At 49.1% G+C, this 16,095-nt stretch overlaps 1 protein-coding gene across 1 annotated transcript; it reads right to left on the bottom strand.

The window, feature by feature from the left end:
- Positions 1 to 12,855: 12,855 nt before the first annotated feature.
- LOC135979067 (uncharacterized) lies at positions 12,856 to 14,878 on the bottom strand. Its single transcript, XM_065579665.1, has 2 exons — positions 14,096 to 14,878; positions 12,856 to 13,498 (listed from the first exon to the last, which is right to left on the bottom strand). The coding sequence occupies exons 1-2, from the start codon at positions 14,634 to 14,636 to the stop codon at positions 12,996 to 12,998; spliced, it is 1,044 nt and encodes a 347-aa protein (XP_065435737.1). The 5' UTR covers positions 14,637 to 14,878; the 3' UTR covers positions 12,856 to 12,995.
- Positions 14,879 to 16,095: the final 1,217 nt, after the last annotated feature.

Here is a 16,095-nt window from a genome sequence, read left to right as displayed (position 1 = left end):
AAGTGTCAGGCCAGTAGCAGGACATTAGCACTTCAGGGTTTGGTTGGGTGTGGCAGTGATATCACAAAGGCCTTATCCTGGACCTCAGCCTATGGGTCAAAGGTGTTAGGGAGGTGGTTACCTGAGAGAGAGATGCTGCCATCAGCGAGGCAGGACAGGGGCGCATGGCCAGGGAAACCTCAGAGACCCCTTTGGCTTTGCTTCAGCAAGTGTCCTTCTCGAGGTCTCCCTTTTTAGCACTCAGAGAGTATTAGGGTTCAAGTATGTGAGTGCGAGGAGGAACCTCTTTCGAGTTTCTCCTTTTATTGATTTTACTAGAAAACAGACGTGCCTGTTGAGAAGGTAAGAACCTTGGAGAGGTTTTTAACCTGCTCAGTCTGCAGTCTGATCCATCTGGTGCCAGCTGAATTCTAGGCATGGAAAACACTAGTTCAAGGTGGCAGAATTTTATAGCCCACCTGGGATTTTGTGCCGTAGAATCACTGGGGACATTAGGGTTTGTCCTTTTCGTTTTACCTTTTCCTCCATCCCTCCTTGCTTTCTCTTGTTCCCCTCCCACCACCAGGAGTGGTGTGTGTGTGTGTGTTGCTGGGGGTGCTCTTCACCTCCCCTTGTGGGAAGTTGACACTGCAAGGGCTGTGCCTCTGTGGACATCAGCAACTCCCACTCCCTGCTGCAGGTACTGCTCTGGCTCACTGTAAAAGGGGATGCTAGTGGAAGGGGAAATGGAACCCCCTGGCACTCACCAAAAGGGAAAGTGGTGGATTCTCCATCTCTTGATGTCATTGAATGAAGACTAGATGCCTTTCTGGAATGTGTGTGCCCAAAGAGTAACTATTGTACTATACAGGAAGCCTATGATATGCAGGGGCTTAGATTAGATGCTCTAAAGGTCCCTTGTGGCCATAAAGTCTACTAATTTTGGAAACACTGAGTGTAGCATTGGGAACAGCCTCTGATGTTTTACTGTCTAGCCCACTTGCTTCCTAGAATGAAGACGCATTGAGTGGGGTGATCCACAGAGAGTAGCTCAAACCTTCAAAGTGTCAGGCCAGCAGCAGGACATTAGCACTTAAGGGTTTGATTGGTGGCAGTGATATCACAAAGGTCTTTTGCAGGACCTCAGCATATTGGTCAAAGGTGTTAGGGAGGTGGTAACCTCAGAGAGAGATGCTGCCATCAGCGAGGCAGGACAGGGGCGCATGGCCAGGGAAACCTCAGAGACCCCTGTGGCTTTGCTTCAGCAAGTCTCCTTCTCGAGGTTTCTCTTGAGGACTGAGAGAGTATTAGGATTCACGTATTTGAGTGAGAGCAGGAGCCTCTTTCGAGTTGTCTCCTTTCCTTTTACTGATTTTACTAGAAAACAGACATCCCTGTTTAGAAAGTAAGAGCCTCCAAGAGGTTTTGGAACCTGCTCAGTCTGATCCATCTGGTGCCAGCTGAGTTCTAGGCATGGAAAACACTAGTTCAAGGTGGCAGAATTTTAATCCCTCCCTGTAATTTTGTCTGGTAGAATGACTGGGGACATAAGGGTTTGTCCTTTTGGTTTACCTTTACCTCCATCCCTCCTTCCTTTCTCTTCATCTCTTACTTTTTTTGTCCTTTCTCTTGTTCCCCTCCCACCACCAGGAGTGGTATATATGTGTGTGTGTGTGTGTGTGTGTTGCTGGGGGTGCTCTTCACCTCCCCTTGTGGGGAGTTCATCCAAAACTGTATGGTTGAAATAGTGCTTGGACTCCACTGACACTAGATGCTGCCATCGTGTGGTTTAGCATTAGTGTCTGGGATGACTTGGGGCAAGATCTCAACCTCCCCGCAACCCACTTCACTGCTGCCAGAATCCCACGTGCCCCCCCTGCTAGAGCCGCCTCCCTGCCCAACCTGAGTTGGGGTGGAGAAGAGGGTTCTGATAACTTGAGCTGTGGTTTGGAGGTGGAACAGCTGTCAAGGGCACTGAGGGGGAGGTAGCAGGAGCTCACCCTACAAGGACGGGGGTTGGCACTGGAGATTCCTAGAAAGGAGAAGACGACTCCATTCTGGGGTTCAGGAGGTGAATTCATCCCTCAGTGGTGGGCAGGGAGTCAGTTTAAATACTGCTGGTTCCAGGTGCCCTTAATTCCCCCTGATTCCTCGGGGCGTTTGAGTCTCTGACAGGTTCTCGTTCCCTTGCAGCAGGAGGACGTCACGGCCAAAGTGATGCACCAGCTCCGCATCATCCGGCAATTGCGCCATGTGCCTGAGACACTGCAGGGGCTGCGCCTCTGAGGCCTTCAGCAACTCCCGCTCCCTGCTGCAGGTACTGCTCTGTCTCCCTGTAAATGGCGAGCTAGTGGAAGGGGAAATGGAGCCCCCTGGCACTCACTAAAAGGGAAAGTGGTGGATTCTCCATCTCTCGATGTCATTGAATGAAGACTAGATGCCTTTCTGGAATGTGTGTGCCCAAAAAGTAACTATTGTACTATACAGGAGGCCTATGATATGCAGGGGCTTAGATGAGATGCTCTAAAGGTCTCTTGTGGCCATAAAGTCTACAAATTTTGGAAACACTGAGTGTAGTATTTGGAGCAGCCTGTGATGTTTTACTGTCTAGCCGGCTTGCTTCCTAGAATGAAGACGCATTGAGTGGGGTGATCCACAGAGAGTACCTGTGTCAAGGCTGTATCCCCGCTTTGAAGTTTAGGGTACAAATGTAGGGGCCTGCATGAAAACCTCTAAGCTTAACCACCATCCCAAGGCTAATTTCCTCCCCTGGGTAGCCTTGAGAAACCTTTCAGCAATTCCCTGGTGAATACAGATCCAAACCCCTTGGATCTTAAAACAAGGAGAAATAAACCATCCCCCCTCCTTCCTCCCACCAACTCCTGGTGAATCAAGATCCAAACTCCTTGGATCTTAAAACAAGGAAAAATCAATCAGGTTCTTAAAAATAAGGCTTTTAATTAAAGAAAATGTAAAAATCATCTCTGTAAAATCAGTATGGAAATTAACCTTACAGGGTAATCAAACTTAAAGAGCTCAGAGGACTCCCCTCTAGTCTTAGGTTCAAAGTACAGCAAACAAAGATAAAGACTCTAGGAAAAGGTACATTTACAAGTTGAGAAAACAAAGGAAAACTAACACGCCTTGTTTGAAATAGGAGAGACTTGTTTAGAAAGATGTGGAGAACCTGGATTGATGTCTGGTCCCTCTCAGTCCCGAGGGCGAACACCCACACAAACAAAGAACACAAACAAAAGCCTTCCCCTCCCCAAGATTTGAAAGTATCTTGTCCCCTTATTGGTCCTTTAGGTCAGATGCCAGCCAGGTTACCTGAGCTTCTTAACCCTTTAGAGGGAAAAGGATTTTGGAGTCTCTGGCCAGGAGGATTTTATAGTACTGTACACAGGACAGCTGTTACCCTTCCCTTTATAGTTATGACAACCTCAAACCTTCAAAGTGTCAGGCCAGCAGCAGGACATTAGCACTTCAGGGTTTGGTTGGGTGTGGCAGTGACATCACAAAGGCCTTTTGCAGGATGTCAGCTTATTGGTCAAATGTGTTAGAGAGGTGGTGACCTCAGAGAGAGATGCTGATATCAGCCTGGCAGGACAGGAGCACAGGGCCAGGGAAACCTCAGAGACCCTGTGGCTTTGCTTCAGCAAGTCTCCTTCTCGGGGTCTTTCTTTGAGGACTGAGAGAGTATTAGGGTTCACGTACGTGAGTGCGTGCAGGAGCCTCTTTCGAGTTTTCTCCTTTCCTTTTACTGATTTTACTAGAAAACAGACGTCCCTGTTTAGAAGGTAAGAGCCTCCAAGAGGTTTTGGCAGCTGCTCAGTCTGATCCATCTGGTGCCAGCTGAATTCTAGGCATGGAAAACAGTAGTTTAAGATGGCAGAATTTTATTCCATCCCTTGGATTTTGTGCCGTAGAATCACTGGGGACATTAGGGTTTGTCCTTTTTGTTTTACCTTTTCCTCCATCCCTCCTTCCTTTCTCTTCATCTCTTACTTCTTTTGTCCTTTCTCCTGTTCCCCTCCCACCACCAGGAGTGGTGTGTGTGTGTGTGTTGCTGGGGGTGCTCATCACCTCCCCTTGTGGGAAGTTCATCGAAAACTGTGGGGTTGAAATAGTGTTTGGACTCCACTGACACTAGATGCTGCCATCCTGTGGCTTAGCATTAGTGTCTGGGATGACTTGGGTCAAGATCTCAACTTCCCCGCAACCCACTTCACTGCTGCCAGAATCCCTCCTGCCCCCCCTGCTAGAGCCGCCTCCCTGGCCAACCTGGGTGGGGGTGGAGAACAGTGTTTTTTTCATACATTCATAGATTCTAGGGCTGGAAGGGACCTCGAGAGGTCATCGAGTCCAGTCCCCTGCCCGCATGGCAGGACCATGTAACGGACTTATTAGATAAGGGAAATGCGGTGGACCTAATATACCTGGATTTCAGTAAAGCGTTTGATACTGTACCCCATGAGGAATTATTGGTTAAACTGGAAAACATGGGGATCGATATGAAAATCCAGAGGTGGATAAAGAATTGGTTAATGGGGAGAATGCAGCGGATCGTATTAAAGGGTGAACTGTCGGGTTGGAGGGAGGTTACTAGTGGAGTGCCTCAGGGTTCGGTTTTGGGACCCATTTTATTTAATCTATTTATAACTGACCTCGGAACCGATTGCAAGAGTGGGCTGATAAAGTTTGCGGATGATACGAAGGTGGGAGGAGTTGCAAATTCGGAGGAGGATAGGGATATTCTGCAGGGAGACTTGAATGAGCTTGTGAATTGGAGTGTCAGAAATAAGATGAAATTTAATAGTGAAAAGTGTAAGGTGATGCACTTGGGGATGACTAATAACAATTTTAGTTACAAGATGGGGACGCATTGGTTAGAAGTAACGGAAGAGGAGAAGGACCTAGGGGTCCTTGTAGACCGCAGGATGACTATGAGTCGACAATGTGACGTGGCTGTGAAAAAAGCCAATGCGGTCTTGGGATGTATTAGGCGAGGTATATCTAGTAGGGATAAGGAGGTCCTACTTCCGTTGTATACGGCGCTGGTGAGACCTCATTTGGAGTACTGTGTGTAGTTCTGGTCTCCCATGTTTAAAAAAGATGAACTCAAATTGGAACGGGTGCAGAGAAGGGCGACTAGGATGATCAGAGGAATGGAAAACCTGTCGTATGAAAAGAGATTAGAGGAGCTCGGGTTGTTTAGTCTGACAAAACGAAGGCTGAGGGGGGATATGATTGCTATCTTTAAATATATCAGAGGGATAAATACAAGGGAGGGAGAGGAATTATTTCAGCTTAGTACTAATGTGGACACGAGAACCAATGGATATAAACTGGCCGTGGGGAAGTTCAGGCTTGAAATCAGACGAAGGTTTCTGACCGTCAGAGGGGTGAAATATTGGAACGGCCTTCCGAGGGAAACGGTGGGGGCAACGGACTTGTCTGGTTTTAAGATTAAGTTGGATAAGTTTATGGAGGGAATGGTTTAATGGTAAAACATAGTAGCCGAGGAAAACCAAGCAATGGTACGTAAATAGCATAATGGCAAACAAGGGTCAGGCTAGAGACTCTTGCCTACATGCTCGGGGTATTACTGATCGCCATATTTGGGGTCGGGAAGGAATTTTCCTCCAGGGTAGATTGGCTGAGCCTCTGGAGGTTTTTCGCCTTCCTCCGCAGCATGGGGCAGGGATCACTAGCAGGAGGGTCCCTGCCGATTGAAGTCACTAAAACACAGGATTGGGGACTTCAACGGCACAGTCCAGGGAAGGGTCTTGTGGCCTGCAGCATGCAGGGGGTCAGACCAGATGATCATAATGGTCCCTTCTGACCTTAAAGTCTATGAGTCTATAAGACTAAATACCATCCCTGATAGACATTTATCTAACCTACTCTTAAATATCTCAAGAGATGGAGATTCCACAACCTCCCTCGGCAATTTATTCCAGTGTTTAACCACCCTGACAGTTAGGAACTTTTTCCTAATGTCCAACCTAGACCTCCCTTGCTGCACTTTAAACCCATTGCTTCTGGTTCTATCCTTAGAGGCTAAGGTGAACAAGTTTTCTCCCTCCTCCTTATGACACCCTTTTAAATACCTGAAAACTGCTATCATGTCTCCTCTCAGTCTTCTCTTTTCCAAACTAAACAAAGCCAATTCTTTCAGCCTTCCTTCATAGGTCATGTTCTCAAGACCTTTAATCATTCTTGTTGCTCTTCTCTGGACCCTTTCCAATTTCTCCACAGCTTTTTTAAAATGCGGTGCCCAGAACTGGACACAATACTCCAGCTGAGGCCTAACCAGAGCAGAGTAGAGCGGAAGAATGACTTCTCGTGTCTTGCTCACAACACACCTGTTAATACATCCCAGAATCAGGTTTGCTTTTTTTGCAACAGCATCACACTGTTGACTCATATTTAGCTTGTGGTCCACTATAACCCCTAGATCCCTTTCTGCCGTACTCCTTCCTAGACAGTCTCTTCCCATTCTGTATGTGTGAAACTGATTGTTCCTTCCTAAGTGGAGCACTTTGCATTTGTCTTTGTTAAACTTCATCCTGTTTAACTCAGACCATTTCTCCAATTTGTCCAGATCATTTTGAATTATGACCCTGTCCTCCAAAGCAGTTGCAATCCCTCCCAGTTTGGTATCATCCGCAAACTTAATAAGCGTACTTTCTATGCCAATATCTAAGTCGTTGATGAAGATATTGAACAGCGCCGGTCCCAAAACAGACCCCTGCGATACCCCACTCGTTATGGCTTTCCAGCAGGATTGGGAACTATTAATAACAACTCTCTGAGTACGGTTATCCAGCCAGTTATGCACCCACCTTATAGTAGCCCCATCTAAATTGTATTTGCCTAGTTTATCAATAAGAATATCACGCGAGACCGTATCAAATGCCTTACTAAAGTCTAGGTATACCACATCCACAGCCTCACCCTTATCCACAAGGCTCGTTATCCTATCAAAGAAAGCTATCAGATTGGTTTGACATGATTTGTTCTTCACAAATCCATGCTGGCTGTTCCCTATCACCTTACCACCTTCCAAGTGTTTGCAGATGATTTCCTTAATTACTTGCTCCATTATCTTCCCTGGCACAGAAGTTAAACGCACTGGGGTCTGTAGTTTCCTGGGTTGTTTTTATTTCCCTTTTTATAGATGGGCACTATATTTGCCCTTTTCCAGTCTTCTGGAATCTCTCCCGTCTCCCATGATTTTCCAAAGATAATAGCTAGAGGCTCAGATACCTCCTCTATTAGCTCCTTGAGTATTCTAGGATGCATTTCTTCAGGCCCGGGTGACTTGCAGGCATCTAACTTTTCTAAGTGATTTTTAACTTGTTCTTTTTTTATTTTATCTGCTAAACCTACCCCCTTCCCATTAGCATTCACTATGTTAGGCATTCCTTCAGACTTCTCGGTGAAGACCGAAACAAAGAAGTCATTAAGCATCTCCGCCATTTCCAAGTTTCCTGTTACTGTTTCTCCCTCTTCACTAAGCAGTGGGCCTACCCTGTCTTTGGTCTTCCTCTTGCTTCTAATGTATTGATAAAAAGTCTTCTTGTTTCCCTTTATTCCCGTAGCTAGTTTGAGCTCATTTTGTGCCTTTGCCTTTCTAATCTTGCCCCTGCATTCCTGTGTTGTTTGCCTATATTCATCCTTTGTAATCTGTCCCAGTTTCCATTTTTGATATGACTCCTTTTTATTTTTTAGATCATGCAAGATCTCATGGTTAAGCCAAGGTGGTCTTTTGCCACATTTTCTATCTTTCCTAACCAGCGGAATAGCTTGCTTTTGGGCCCTTAATAGTGTCCCTTTGAAAAACTGCCAACTCTCCTCAGTTGTTTTTCCCCTCAGTCTTGATTCCCATGGGACCTTACCTATCAGCTCTCTGAGCTTACCAAAATCTGCCTTCCTGAAATCCATTGTCTCTATTTTGCTGTTCTCCCTTCTACCCTTCCTTAGAATGGCAAACTCTATGATTTCATGCTCACTTTCACCCAGGCTGCCTTCTACTTTCAAATTCTCAACGAGTTCCTCCCTATTTGTTAAAATCAAGTCTAGAACAGCTTCCCCCCAGTAGCTTTTTCAACCTTCTGAAATAAAAAGTTGTCTCCAATGCAGTCCAGGAATTTGTTGGATAGTCTGTGCCCGCTGTGTTATTTTCCCAACATATATCCGGATAGTTGAAGTCCCCCATCACCACCAAATCTTGGGCTTTGGATGATTTTGTTAGTTGCTTAAAAAAAGCCTCATCCACCTCTTCCACCTGGTTAGGTGGCTTGTAGTAGACTCCTAGCATGACATCTCCCTTGTTTTTTACCCCTTTTAGCCTAACCCAGAGACTCTCCACACTTCCGTCTCCTATGTCCATCTCTACCTCAGTCCAAGTGTGTACATTTTTAATATACAAGGCAACACCTCCTCCCTTTTTCCCCTGTCTATCCTTCCTGAGCAAGCTGTACCCATCCACACCAACATTCCAATCACGTGTATTATCCCACCAAGTTTCAGTGATGCCAACAATGTCATAGTTGTATTTATTTATTAGCACTTCCAGTTCTTCCTGCTTATTCCCCATACTTCTCACATTTGTATATAGGCATCTAAGATACTGGTTTGATCTTTCCTCCCAGTTTTGTCCTGACCCTCCTTTCCCTCTGACAATATAGCCCACACTCCCTCTCGTTTTTGACCCATCTCCCCGGTCTCCATGTTCCCCACTTACCTGTGGGCTTTGCTCACCTGTCCCCGTCGAACCTAGTTTAAAGCCCTCCTCACTAGGTTAGCCAGTCTGTGTCCAAAGGTACTAATAACTTGAGCTGTGGTTTGGAGGTGGAACAGCTGTCAAGGGCACTGAGGGGGAGATAGCAGGAGCTCATCCTTCAAGGAGGGGATTTGGCACTGGAGGTTACTAGAAAGGACAAGAAGACTCCATTCTGGGGTTCAGGAGGTGAATTTATCCCTCAGTGGTGGGCAGGTGATGGGTGGAAGTAGTGCTGGTTCCAGGTGCCCTTAATTCCCGCTGATTCCTCGGGGCCTTTGAGTCTCTGACAGGTTCTCATTCCCTTGCAGCAGGAGGACGTCACGGCCAAAAGTGATGCACCAGCTCCGCATCATCCGGCACTTGTGCCAGATTCCTGAGACACTGCAGGGGCTGTGCCTCTGAGGCCATCAGCAACTCCCGCTCCCTGCTGCAGGTACTGCTCTGGCTCACTGTAAATGGGGAACTAGTGGAAGGGGAAATGGAGCCCCCTGGCACTCACTAAAAGGGAAAGTGGGGGATTCTCCATCTCTTGATGTCATTGAAGGAAGACTAGATGGTTTTCTGCAATGTGTGTGCCCAAAAAGTAACTATTGTACTATACAGCAAGCCTATGGTATGCAAGGGGTTAGATGAGATGCTCTAAAGGTCTCTTCTGGCCATAAAGTCCCCTAATTTTGGAAACACTGAGGGTACGTCTACACTACGAAATTAATTCGAATTTATAGAAGCCGGTTTTATTGAAATCGGTTGTATACAGCCGATTGTGTGTGTCCACACAATAAAATGCTCTAGGTGCTCTAGTCGGCGCACCGCGTCCACAGTACAAGGCTAGCGTCGACTTCCAGAGCATTGCACTATGGGTAGCTATCCCACAGCTATCCCACAGTTCCCGCAGTCTCCGCCGCCCCTTTGAATTCTGGGTTGAGATCCCAATGCCCGGATGATGCAAAACAGTGTCGCGGGCGGTTCTGGGTACATGTCGTCAGGCCCCTCCCTCCCCCGTCACAGCAACGGCAGACAATAGATTCGCGCCTCTTTACCTGGGTTACCTGGGTTACCTGTGCAGACAACATGGAGCCCGCTCAGCTCAGCTCACCGTCACCATATGTCCTCTGGGTGTCGGCAGACGTGGGACTGCATTGCTACACAGCAGCAGCTGCTAACTGCCTTTTGGCGGTAGACGGTGCAGTAGACTGGTAGCCTTCATCGGCGATCTGGGTGCTGGCAGCCGTGGGGCTTGCCTTTTGGCAGTAAATGGTGTATTACGACTATTAGCCGTCCTATTACAAGTCGGGTCATCGCACGTTAGCAGAGTCTTCCCCGAGCAGCCGATTGTGCAATAGGCCTGAAGACCATCGTCATACGCCGCCCCGTATTTGCTGCCAAGCACCCAGAAAGATGCCGAGGGCTATCAGTCACGCTGCACCGTCGTCTTAAGATGTAAAAAATAGATTTGCTCTGTATTCATTTGCTTCCCCCTCCCTCCGTCAAATCAACGGCCTGCTAAGCCCAGGGTTTTCAGTTTAATCTTTGGGGGGAACATTCTGTGTGACAGTTGTTTGTGTTTCTCCCTGATGCACAGCCACCGTTCTTGATTTTAATTCCCTGTGCCTGTACGCCATGTCGTCACTCGGCCCCCCTCCCTCCTTCCCCTAGTCCGTCAGATACTACGTTTGCGCCACAGCTCAGAGAGCCGAGAAGCGGTTCGCGCCTTTTCTTTGAATTCTGGGTTGAGATTCCAATGCCCGGATGATGCAAAACAGTGTCGCGGGCGGTTCTGGGTACATGTCGTCAGGCCCCTCCCCCCTCGTCACAGCAACGCAGACAATAGATTCGCGCCTTTTTACCTGGGTTACCTGTGCAGACAACATATCACGGCAAGCATGGAGCCCGCTCAGCTCAGCTGAGCTCACCGTCACCATATGTCCTCTGGGTGCTGGCAGACGTGGGACTGCATTGCTACACAGCAGCAGCTGCTAACTGCCTTTTGGCGGTAGACGGTGTAGCATGAGTGATAGCCATGGGGCTGGCAGCCGTAGGGCTGCATTGCACCAGCCCCTTGCCAGGCGATGGTATATTATGACTGGTACCCATCGTCGTCGTACTGGTGTGGCTGTCAATCATGGCCACCTGGGCAGACATGCTACTGTTTCGATGATGATGGCTACCAGTCGTAATATACTATTTTCTGCCAATTGCCCAGTATTGTCTGCTAAGCACCCAGAAGAGGCCGAGGGCGATGCTGGGTGCTGGCGGACGTGGGGCTGGCAGACGTGGGGCTGCATTGCTACACAGCAGCAGCCCCTTGCCTTTTGGCAGATGATGGTATTTTATGATTGGTATCCGTCATCGTCATACTGGTATGGGTATGGCTGTCACTCATGCTGCACCGTCGGCTGCCACCTTAAGATGTAAAAAATAGATTTGTTCTGTATTCATATGCTTCCCCTTCCTCCGTGAAATCAATGGCCTGCTAAGCCCAGGGTTTTCATTTTAATCTTTGGGGGGACCATTCTGTGTGACAGTTGTTTGTGTTTCTCCCTGTTCCTGTACCTGTACGCCATGTCGTCACTCGGCCCTCCCTCCCTCCCGCCCTCCCTCCTTCTCCTGGTCCATCAGATACTACTTTCGCGCCTTTTTTCTGACCAGGCGCCATAGCTAGCACTGGGATCATGGAGCCCGCTCAGATCACCGCGGCAATTATGAGCACTATGAACACCACGCGCATTGTCCTGGAGTATATGCAGAGCCAGGACATGCCAAGGCGAAACCCGGACCAGGCGAGGAGGCGATTGCAGCGCGGCGACGAGAGTGATGAGGAAATTGACATGGACATAGACCTCTCACAAGGCACAGGCACCAGCAATGTGGAAATCATGGTGTCACTGGGGCAGGTTGATGCCGTGGAACGCCGATTCTGGGCCCGGGAAACAAGCACAGACTGGTGGGACCGCATCGTGCTGCAGGTATGGGACGATTCCCAGTGGCTGCGAAACTTTCGCATGCGTAAGGGCACTTTCATGGAACTTTGTGACTTGCTGTCCCCTGCCCTGAAACGCCAGGATACCAAGATGAGAGCAGCCCTCACAGTTGAGAAGCGAGTGGCGATAGCCCTGTGGAAGCTTGCAACGCCAGACAGCTACCGGTCAGTCGGGAATCAATTTGGAGTGGGCAAATCTACGGTGGGGGCTGCTGTGATCCAATTTGCCAGGGCAATGAAAGACCTGGTGATAGCAAGGGTAGTGACTCTGGGCAACGTGCAGTCAATAGTGGATGGTTTTGCTGAAATGGGATTCCCAAACTGTGGCGGGGCCATAGACGGAACCCATATCCCTATCTTGTCACCGGAGCACCAAGCCACCGCCTACGTAAACCGCAAGGGGTACTTTTCAATGCTGCTGCAAGCCCTGGTGGATCACAAGGGACGTTTCACCAACATCAACGTGGGATGGCCGGGAAAGGTACATGATGCTCGCGTCTTCAGGAACTCTGCTCTGTTTCGAAAGCTGGAGGAAGGGACTTTCTTCCCGGACCAGAAAGTGACCATTGGGGATGTTGAAATGCCTATCGTGATCCTTGGGGACCCAGCCTACCCCTTAATGCCATGGCTCATGAAGCCGTACACAGGCAGCCTGGACAGGAGTCAGGACCTGTTCAACTACAGGCTGAGCAAGTGCCGAATGGTGGTGGAATGTGCATTTGGACGTTTAAAAGCGCGCTGGCGCAGCTTACTGACTCGCTCAGACCTCAGCGAAAAGAATATCCCCATTGTTATTGCTACTTGCTGTGCGCTCCACAATATCTGTGAGAGTAAGGGGGAGACCTTTATGGCGGGGTGGGAGGTTGAGGCAACTCGCCTGGCCGCTGATTACGCGCAGCCAGACACCAGGGCAGTTAGAGGAGCACAGCAGGGCGCGGTGCGCATCAGAGAAGCTTTGAAAACGAGTTTTGTGACTGGCCAGGCTACTGTGTGAAACTTCTGTTTGTTTCTCCTTGATGAACCCTCCAAACCCCCCCCCCCCCCCGACCCGGTTCACTCTACTTCCCTGTAAACCAACCACCCCACCCCACCCTCCCCTCCCGCTTGCAGAGGCAATAAAGTCATTTTTTTTAACATTCATGCATTCTTTATTAGTTCCTTACAGAGGTAGGGGGATAATTGCCAAGGTAGCCTGGGATGGGTGGGGGAGGAGGGATGGAAAAGGACACACTGCATTTTAAAACTTTAACTCTTATTGAAGGCCAGCCTTCTGATGCTTGGGCGATCATCTGGGGTGGAGTGACTGGGTGGACGGAGGCCCCCCCACCGCGTTCTTGGGCGTCTGGGTGAGGAGGCTATGGAACTTGGGGAGGAGGGCTGTTGGTTACACAGGGGCTGTAGCGGCGGTCTCTGCTCCTGCTGCCTTTCCTGCAACTCAACCATACGCTCGAGCATATCAGTTTGATGCTCCAGCAGACGGAGCATTGCCTCTTGCCGTCTGTCTGCAAGCTGACGCCACCTATCGTCTTCAGCCCGCCACTTGCTCTGTTCTTCCCGCGATTCAGCCCGCCACCTCTCCTCTCGTTCATATTGGGCTTTTCTCATCTCCGTCATTGACTGCCTCCACGCATTTTGCTGTGCTCTATCAGCCTGGGCGGACATCTGGAGCTCCGTGAACATCTCGTCCCTCGTCCTACGTTTTCTCTTTCTAATGTTCACGAGCCTCTGCGAAGGAGAAACATTTGCAGCTGGCGGAGGAGAAGGGAGAGGTGGTTAAAAAAGACACATTTTAGAGAACAATGGGTACACTCTTTCATTACAAGGTCGCATATTTCGGCTTGCAGGCAGCCATCGTACGCCACAGTGTTTTGGCTCTTTTAACCTTCTTAACATGCGGGAAAGGTTGCAAACAGAAGCGCATTTCCCATATCAAGGATGAATTGGGTTGTCCATTTAAAATGGGGTTTCAATGTAAAAGGAGGGGGCTGTGGTTTCCCGGTTAACATGCGGCACAAACACAAGTAAACCCCCCCCCACACACACAAACACACGATTCTCTGGGATGATCACTTCACCCCTCCCCCCACCGCGTGGTTAACAGCGGGGAACATTTCTGGTCAGAAGAGCAGGAACGGGCGCCTCTGAATGTCCCCTTAATAAAATCACCCCATTTCAACCAGGAGAGCTTTCTGGAGATGTCCCTGGAGGATTTCCGCTCCATCCCCATACACGTTAACAGACTTTTCCAGTAGATGTACTGGCCGCGATTGCCAGGGCAAAGTAATCATTAAACACGCTTGCTTTTTTTTTGTAATGTTTACAAATAGTTACAAAGTTACACTCACCAGAGGTCTCCTGTGTGCCCTGAGGGTCTTGGGTGAGTTCGGGGGTTACTGGTTCCAGGTCCAGGGTCACAAACATATCCTGGCTGTTGGGGAAACCGGTTTCTCCGCTTCCTTGCTGCTGTGAGCTACCTACAGTACCTCCATCGTCATCTTCCTCGTTCCCTGAACCGTCTTCCCTGTGTGTTTCTCCAGTGAGAGAGTCATAGCACACGGTTGGGGTAGTGGTGGCTGCACCCCCTAGGATCGCATGCAGCTCCGCGTAGTAGCGGCAAGTTTGCGGCTCTGCCCCGGACCTTCCGTTTGCTTCTCTGGCTTTGTGGTAAGCTTGCCGTAGCTCCTTAATTTTCACGCGGCACTGCTGTGTGTCCCTGTTATGGCCTCGGTCCTTCATGGCCTTGGAGATCTTTTCTAATACTTTTCCATTTCTTTTACTGCTACGGAGTTCAGCTATCACTGCTTCATCTCCCCATATGGCGAGCAGATCTCGTACCTCCCGTTCGGTCCATGCTGGAGCTCTTTTGCGATCCTGGGAGGACTCCATCACGGTTACCTGTGCTGATGAGCTCTGCGGGGTCACCTGTGCTCTCCACGCTGGGCAAACAGGAAATGAAATTCAAACCTTCGCGGGTCTTTTTCTGTCTACCTGGTCAGTGCATCTGAGTTGAGAGTGCTGTCCAGAGCGGTCACAATGAAGCACTGTGGGATAGCTCCCGGAGGCCAATAACGTCGAATTCCGTCCACACTACCCCAATTCCGACCTGCAAAGACCGGTTTTATCGCTAATCCCCTCGTCAGAGGTGGTGTAAAGAAACCGGTTTAAAGGACCCTTTAAGTCGAAAGAAAGGGCTTCGTTCTGTGGACGTGTCCAGGCTTAATTCGGTTTAACGCCGCTAAAGTCGACATAAACCCGTAGTGTAGACCAGGCCCATGTGTAGCATTGGGAGCAGCCTCTGATGTTTTACTGTCTAGCCCGCTTGCTTCCTAGAATGATGATGCATTGAGTGGGGTGATCCACACAGAGTAGCTGAAACCTTCAAAGTGTCAGGCCAGCAGCAGGACATTAGCACTTCCGGGGAAGGGTGGGTGTGGCAGTGATATCACAAAGGCCTTTTGCAGGACGTCAGCCTATTGGTCAAAGGTGTTAGGGAGGTGGTGACCTCCGAGAGAGATGCTGACATCAGCCTGGCAGGACAGGAGCACAGGGCCAGGGAAACCTCAGAGACCCCTGTGGCTTTGCTTCAGCAAGTCTCCTTCTCGAGGTCTCTCTTTGAGGACTGAGAGAGTGTTAGGGTTGAAGTATGTGAGTGTGAGCAGGAGCCTCTTTCGAGTTTTCTCCTTTCCTTTGACGGATTTTACTAGAAAACAGACGTCCCTATTTAGAAGGTAAGAGCCTCCAAGAGGTTTTGGAACCTGCTCAGTCTGATCCATCTGGTGCCAGCTGAATTCTAGGCATGGAAAACAGTAGTTTAAGATGGCAGAATTTTATTCCTTCCCTGGGATTTTGTCTGGTAGAATCACTGGGGACATTAGGGTTTGTCCTTTTCGTTTTACCTTTTCCTCCATCCCCCCTTCCTTTCTCTTCATCTCTTACTTCTTTTGTCCTTTCTCCTGTTCCCCTTTCACCACCAGGAGTGGTGTGTGTGTGTTTGTGTGTGTGTTGCTGGGGGTGCTCTTCACCTCCCCTTGTGGGGAGTTCATCCAAAACTGTATGGTTGAAATAGTGCTTGGACTCCACTGACACTAGATGCTGCCATCCTGTGGCTTAGCATTAGTGTCTGGGATGACTTGGGGCAAGATCTCAACCTCCCCTCAACCCACTTCACTTCTGGCAGAATCCCTCCTGCCCCCCCGCTAGAGCCGCCTCGATGCCCAACCTGGTTGGGGGTGCAGAAGAGGGTTCTGATAACTTGAGGTTTTTTTTGGAGGTGGAACAGCTGTGAAGAACACTGAGGGGGAGGTAGCAGGAGCTAATCCTACAAGGAGGGGGGTTGGCACTGGAG

This window comes from Chrysemys picta, unplaced genomic scaffold (assembly GCF_011386835.1).
Source record: "Chrysemys picta bellii isolate R12L10 unplaced genomic scaffold, ASM1138683v2 scaf631, whole genome shotgun sequence".
In the NCBI taxonomy this organism is placed as follows: Eukaryota; Metazoa; Chordata; order Testudines; family Emydidae; genus Chrysemys; species Chrysemys picta.
Note: the sequence above shows the minus strand (reverse complement) of the source record. Positions and strands in the feature narration are given on the sequence as shown.